Raw genomic sequence first — 7,375 nt, forward strand, 5'->3', positions numbered from 1 at the left:
GAAGTGTGATTCATTTGAACAATACCAACAACAAGTGAAATGTTTAACGTTACTGTTAAATATTAAAGCGCATGTATAGTTGGGTATTTTGAAATTATATAGGAATCACCTCTAAAAAGGGGTGAAAATGTTTTCCGGGTTAAGCGAACTGGGTATTTCCAGTGGCGAGGATCTGAAAGAAACTCTAACCAACTGCACAGATCCACTTAAAGCCATTGACCAGTTTCAGGTAGGTAAACGCTAGCAAGCTACTGTCAATATAATGATCAGGAAGTCTCTTGGGCAGTTTAGATGTTGCACTCATCATTAACTTTAACTGTATTTTTTAGTTTGAAGTGCCCCTTCACAGTGCACATATTGTAGAATTCTGCAAATTGCTGTATGCATTACCTGCACATCAGACATAAATTAGCTAGTTAGCTAGCTAACATTAGCACCCGTTCATAAGCAGTAGTTAATGCACTGATTCCGTTATCTAACGGGAGTTTAACAACTGCAATTGAAAGTAAGAATGCAGATAGGTGTCTTGTTTTATGTCAGTTCAATGGGCTAATAGGCAACTACACATCAGCGTTGAGGTTATATCCAGGTAATCTTTTATCTGTAGGCGTGCAGGTATTAATGCCTATATTGTTGGGAACCTAACGTTAACTGTACAGAATTGATGATTCCCGATTTAGACGGAAAATGGCATATTGTTGCCGACGCTGCAGTCTGCTCTACCATTTCTGGATCTTCATGGTACTCCAAGACTGGAGTTCCATCAATCGGTTTTTGACGAACTGCGTGACAAATTGATGGAGCGAGTCGCCGCGATAGCTGATGGGAAGGAGGATGATAGGTGAGCTGTGTTCCATTGTAGTTATTGAAATATCACAATCGAAACATATTTTGCTATGTATTGTAACATCTTACGCCTGCATCATATTCAGGTATTCTAAATTGGAGGAATTACTGGAGAAAAGCTTTCCCTTAGTAAAGATGCCCTCCATTCAGCCTGTAGTTATGCAGGTTCTGAAACACCTGCCAAAGGCAAGTAACAGAAGTTCCCAACACTAACTGAAAGATGCAGAGTTCGCAACTGTTGAAATAAGAATGCAAAACAAGCCATGTTGACCTCTTCCTTGAACATGTGTACACTATTTCAAACCTAAATTCTAGGTCCCTGAGAAAAAGCTGAAGCAGGTGATGGCTGATAAAGAGCTCTACAAGGTTTGTGCCGTTGAGGTGAAGAGACAGATCTGGCAGGACAACCAGGCTCTGTTTGGAGACGAAGTCTCCCCTCTGCTGAAGCAGTACATTGTGGAGAAAGAGGCTGCCCTCTTTAGTAGTGACCTCTCTATATTGCACAACTTCTTTAGTCCTTCACCCAAGATACGACGACAAGGAGAGGTAAACCAAAGCCATGTACATGTTCCATATTGACAGAACTAATTCTTTCTAATCACATTAACGGAAAGTATCTATTATCTCAGTTAATGTTAACAAAAGCTGTGTTGGTGCCTGGTGTTGCTCTACAGGTTGTCCAAAAGCTGACTCAGATGATTGGGAAGAATGTGAAGCTGTATGACATGGTACTGCAGTTTCTGCGCACTTTGTTTCTGCGCACACGCAACGTCCACTACTGCACCCTGAGGGCAGAGCTTCTCATGTCCCTCCATGACCTCGACATCAGCGAAATCTGCCTTGTCGATCCCTGTCACAAGGTAAGAGTGTGTGTGTGTGTGTTTGAGTCTATGTGTCTTCCTTTTCACAGAGCCTAAAATGTTTTGAGCTTTGTGTGTTAAGTAAGAGGCTGTGTGTAGGAGTTTTTGACACCACTCAACCAAACATGAAAATATGAGAAATTATTATGCAGCTTTGTTTTGTGAGACCTAATGATTTGTTGCTTGTCTTTGTCATAACTTCAAAAAGCCATACTGACTGTCATAGAATAGCATTTATAATGATATTGCTCACTTGTATTTGCAACTCTTGCATTTTGACAGTTCACCTGGTGTTTGGATGCGTGTATCAGAGAAAAGTTTGTGGAGGCCAAGCGAGCCAGGGAGTTACAAGGCTTTCTGGATGGGGTCAAGAAAGGACAGGAACAAGTTCTGGGGTATGAAAACCAATAACCAGTGCAGTGTATTTAAGATTGCGATTCGCTAGCCATATGCAGTACTTTTAATTCTCTTTTTATTTTAGGGATCTTTCTATGATTCTCTGTGACCCATTTGCCAGTAACACTCTGGTGTTGAGTACTGTAAGAAATCTGCAGGAGCTGCTTAGCCAGGATGCACTTCCCAGGGTAAGGAGCTGAGAATTCCCTACTATTCCCATTATCCACGCTGCACAAAAATATGTAGTCACATCATCCCTTTATATTATTCAGTATACCTGATGAATACATCTCATTATACTGGATACATTTTTTTCTCTACCCCTCCTATCCTTCCTCTAATGCAATCTCCTCTAAGTTGTTCTGGACTCGCACTTACTGTAGTTATATTCCTGCACTTTTTTAATTTCTTATGTAAAGCAGTATTTATTGTTACACTAGGTCTCTATTGCACGTAGCTTGATTGTTCTCCTTTGTATGTCTCTTTGGATAACAGCGTCTGCTAAATGACTACATTTAAATTTGTCACTTGCCTTCCTCTTTCATTGTGTGTCTGTCTCTGTGTAACACTCTGAGAACAGGACAGCCAAGACCTACTGCTGCTGCTGAGAATGCTTTGTCTTGGACAAGGCGCCTGGGACATGATTGACAGTCAAGTTTTCAAAGAGCCTCGGCTGGTATGATAATCACCTGTCCATTCAATAGAGTTTGGAGAACAGATAAACGTGAAGACTTGTTTCAGATCTGAGACGGTGAATCCCTTCTGTGTCTCCCCCAGGAGCTTGAAGTAGTGTCTCGTTTCCTGCCAGCCGTCATGACAATAGTGGTTGATGACTACACATTCACCGTGGAGCAGAAGCTGCCGAGTGAAGAGAAGACCTCCGTCACCTACCCCACCACTCTGCCTGACACATTCACCAAGTAAGCAAGTCCCTTGGGCTCTGTTGATACTGCACCGTGAATGCCTTTATCTACACCTGACAGACAAGTAGAAATGCTCGCGCAACAAACAAAGACCTTTGCCCTGCCACAGAGGGTCATAACACCTTGGTCATTTACATAAAGATAAAATGTGTGCACTATTTTGTGCAGCATCTTTTTTTTTTTTTTTTTTTACAGTAGAATTTAACATTTTGCAGAAGCAATTCCCTTTTGCTTCCAAATGTATTCTATGTTTGTTCACCAAACAAAATATCATTCAATGTTTCACTACAAAATGTTGCCCTCCTTTCGAGATTATTTCTAGCAGGGAATTATACCTCATAATTCTGCTGTAAATCAAATATGTTTCATTGAATGTGTGACTGGGCATGACTCTACTTTAGGTACCTTCAGGAGAACAGAGTTGCCTGTGAAATTGGTCTGTATTATGTACTTCACATTGCCAAGTTGAGGAACAAAAATGCCCTGCAGAGATTGCTTCCTGCACTGGGTAAGTATACACTCAAAAGGCAAGAAAATCCTAACATACTTTCTGTATTGGCTTAGTTATACACAACAAAGTATACATTTATAATCAATAAATGAGTATTACTACTCTTCCTCAAACAAACAAAAAACAACAACTTATTAGTGCTGATTATATCTGTATTTGACAGTTTTTTTAAATATATATTTTTATTTGTTTTTTAAATAAAACCCCCCATCAACTGTAAGTAGGTTAAAAACTATAGTATAACCGCTAGAGGGCCTCAGAGACCTCTCTTTTCAACCCTAATAGTCCATATGTACAGTTGGGTGGCAAGACGCGTGTTTCAGCTCCCTGTCAAACATGTGGTGCATTGTTTAGACTGACATATTTTTCAATCTTTCGTGCAATGTTTTTTGACCCTACTGATTATGGTCCGAGTTTAACTGATCTTGAATCAAATGTGTCCCCTCTTCTCTGGTTCTTAGTGGAGACTCATAATGATGCAGCGTTTGGAGACATCTTTCTGCACCTCCTGACCGGCCACCTGACTCTCCTCTCCGACGAGTTTGGATCAGAAGAGTTCTGTGCCGCTGTTTTTGATGGATTTCTACTCACCTCCTGCTCCAGGTATAGCCAAGCATGCAAAGGCACATACACCAGAAAGAAATTAAAGTTTAATTGAGTATACGTTCTCGTGTACGTAAATACGTTTGTGGCTCACAAATTTGCATCCTGACAGTGTGGCATTCCCCCCTTTCTACACCCTTTTAATGTCTATCACAGCAAAGAGAATGTGCACAGACACACACTACGCCTTTTGAATCACCTCTGTCTGAAAGTTCTGCCTTCCGTCATGGAAACCCTGGTGAAGACACTGGAGCCTCCCAAACAGGTTTGTCCTCGAGTGTGGCATGTCAACATTCTGACTGGCATGTGTAATACAGTGTAGTCCTGTAATACAATGATGTAGTCCTTGGAGCATGACACACCGCATTAGTTCTCACTGGTTTATCATCCCCTATTCTATTGTCTTAGTCATGCAGCAATGACGTCTGTTCTATGTTCACATTCCCCTTTTTGTGGCTAGAGTTTAGTTCAGTAGGAAGTGCAGGTTAAAATAACACACGCATTGCACCACAAAAATCCTGATAAAATGCACACAAATTACCTGAACAGAGAATCGATAGAGGTTTTTATTTTCCTCAAGTGGATATCTGTCATAGTTAGAGCAGTTATCCCAGAAGTATCACACTTTTAGAGTACATTAAGTGATGTGGCAAGATGAAACAATCAAAAGACGGTAGGCGACCAACGCATTCGCTTAGAACATGCCAGAAATCAAAAAGTGAAAGGGGATTATCTGAAACTGTTATGCTCCTCTGAGCCTGTGTATGTACATCAGAACTAAAGCTCCAGTAATTATTGTGGCCCTGCAGTGCAGTGAACCCGTGAAAGAGCTGTACACCCAGCTGACGGAGAAGCTGGAGGCCCAGAAGAAGAGCCCCCCTGAGCCAGAGGAGGCCCCCTCCATGGACCTGGGCCTGCACCCCATCACGGTCCCCACCACCCCAGCCACCCCCACCACCCCACTCTGAGACTGGAGCTCAGGGGGAATCATGGAAAATAACAACCCAGGTCTGAGTAACCTACACCGGCAGTTGAGTGAGGCTTGGTAACGTCTCATATCAGACTGTCCACCAATTGGCAGGAGAACACACGGAGCACTCAGTAGATCCTCAATGGGATTGCTTTTTAAAGGACTGGGGTACTCTTGTTACGATTTTTTTTTCCTTTTCTATATTTTCTAAAATTATATTTTAAAGCTCATTTTTCATTCTTAAAAAAAAGGCTGTCAATGAGATTTTTCATTATTTTGTGTGTTTTTATTTTATGAAAATGTAGACTCCTTTAATTGTTGTATATTTTCAAAGTATATTTTCTTATGTGCAGTGTGTACACTAAATATGCTCTCTGTTGTGTGAATTGTATCTGTGGTACAGCAAGCTGTAAATAAAGTTATTATTTAGGAAACACTTCACAGCCACATCTTGTGTTCTGGATAGGGGATAGTATAGGGATAGGGATCATAAAGAGTACTAACAGTAAAAATATCTGGGTGTAATTCTAACTTGTGTTGGCTATTTGACAGAGAGCTTTAGGTCTCTGACAAATTGAAAGTATCCTAACTCCATAGGTCTCTGTCAAATTGAAAGAATTTTAACTCCATAAAAAACAACAATTTTTGTATGTACTGTATATGCATGTATGCGATCCATGCAAAACATAAAATATAGAAATGTTAGAAGATATACACAGGTTTTTCCAGATATCTTGTTGCAATGATATGAAGTGATCTTTCATTGAAACCTTTGGCCATAATGTGATAAAACAAATATTTGTTATTTTAATTTATTTTACCTTTTATTTTTAATTTAAGTTACATTGTTTTTTCACCCCCAGGTTCAGGAGTAGAGGTATCACTATTACCTTGTTGGTCTTAACTCCGATTAATGAGTTGATAAATGCTCCAGGGAAGAAGCTTTCACACCAACCCAAACGTTTAGAAACCTACATAAAAGAAATGTCCACCCTGTATTTGATAAAAAGATATCTTTATTTTTATACACTAAAGTAAGTGCATGGGGAAGACTACACCCAGCTCTGCTTATTGCTCTTTGTCACAGTCACTTTTAACCGTCTCGGGTCCCATCTGGTGCTCCCCTTGGACTCCTTCAGACCGACCAGGTCTGACGACGTTACCTCACATGTACGTTCACGCTCCAATTTACTGTCATCGCCGGCTTCACTGACCTCAGCAACCATCAGCTGAATGTCCTTCGTTTCTCCTCCAGATGTGCACGTGTCATGGGCCTTGTCTCCGCCGGACTTCAGCCACGCACTGTGCAGATGCAGGCTCTTCAGCTGCTGTAGATCAGGCGTACAGCAGGGTGCCTCCAACCATGTGCTTGAAGGTACAGTGGCCAAGTTCCCATGTCCAAGCCTGCTCGGTTTAGAGGTGCCATAGCTTGAGTTAGTCAGAGGCCTGGAGGATGAGAGGGGAAAGATAACTTCCTCTGGTTCAAAACGTGTATTAATAGCACTGTGGCCTTGTCCAAAACCCTAGTTCATTCTGCAGGTATGGGTTTAGTCAAACAGGAACCAAAAGCATATAGATGAGTTATCTAACGTCTCCATGACAAGGACCACACACATCCGCTTTTTTTCTAACGAGCATTACATTTTGCGGAAAAACATGCACGGGGAATTGAGAGGAATATATCATTCAGATCACTGTTAATTCTAGATGGTAACTGCAGTAAAGAATTAATTTAACAAATTGTATCTGCAGTGGACTTAAAAAGGCTTGGGTGGTTGTGTGGTTCACTTCCTCACATCTCATATGGTCCAACTAAAAGGAGAATTGCGCAGGTTTCTAGTTTTGTGTCATTTCCACATCCCAGCAGATTCTCTGACTGTGGTTGACCTTAAAAAATGCCACCAAGACCCTAGCAGGCTCGACTCACCAATTGCAGATGGGTATGACATTGACACAGAAGACCGACTACATGTATGGACACAGCATTGACATGTAATACAGAAGGGATGAATATTTTTGGTGTTAAATTTGGGTTAATCTGGTGATTCAGCACAGCGAATTACTTGCTTCATCAGACCCCCTATTCCTAGCCATACCTCAGGTTTAGGGAACTCTTCGATGGTCTCCATGGTGCCTCTTGAATCATGACCTCATAATGCTGCTGGAACACTGGGGTTCTGACCTTCACCTTATGGCATTTGACTGGCCTCGCTTTGCCTTGTTCTGAGACTGTATGAAAGGCACCCCAGATGGACATCATCATTTG

The 7,375-nt window shown here is 41.3% G+C and overlaps 1 protein-coding gene across 2 annotated transcripts; it reads left to right on the forward strand.

Annotated features, from left to right (window-relative positions):
- On the forward strand, positions 1 to 5,477 carry nelfb (negative elongation factor complex member B). Of its 2 annotated transcripts, none has more exons than XM_080853204.1 (13): positions 1 to 229; positions 681 to 841; positions 933 to 1,032; positions 1,162 to 1,392; positions 1,521 to 1,706; positions 1,989 to 2,101; positions 2,188 to 2,290; positions 2,683 to 2,778; positions 2,880 to 3,022; positions 3,427 to 3,533; positions 3,998 to 4,139; positions 4,296 to 4,404; positions 4,949 to 5,477. In XM_080853204.1, the coding sequence occupies exons 1-13, from the start codon at positions 128 to 130 to the stop codon at positions 5,105 to 5,107; spliced, it is 1,752 nt and encodes a 583-aa protein (XP_080709330.1). In that variant the 5' UTR covers positions 1 to 127; the 3' UTR covers positions 5,108 to 5,477. The 2 variants fall into 2 exon arrangements, with proteins under 2 accessions (XP_080709330.1, XP_080709331.1); XM_080853205.1 differs by having other exon boundaries at positions 4,954 to 5,086.
- Positions 5,478 to 7,375: the final 1,898 nt, after the last annotated feature.

Source organism: Sprattus sprattus (assembly GCF_963457725.1).
Source record: "Sprattus sprattus genome assembly, chromosome: 15".
Taxonomy (NCBI): domain Eukaryota; kingdom Metazoa; phylum Chordata; class Actinopteri; order Clupeiformes; family Clupeidae; genus Sprattus; species Sprattus sprattus.

Excerpts from the sequence above, each read along its gene's own strand:
- nelfb (XM_080853204.1), top strand. The coding sequence starts at position 128 with ATGTTTTCCGGGTTAAGCGAACTGGGTATTTCCAGTGGCGAGGATCTG. Across the intron at positions 2,102-2,187 it reads GGACAGGAACAAGTTCTGGG|GGATCTTTCTATGATTCTCT; the intron begins GTATGAAAACCA and ends TTTTTATTTTAG. Across the intron at positions 3,023-3,426 it reads CTGCCTGACACATTCACCAA|GTACCTTCAGGAGAACAGAG; the intron begins GTAAGCAAGTCC and ends ACTCTACTTTAG.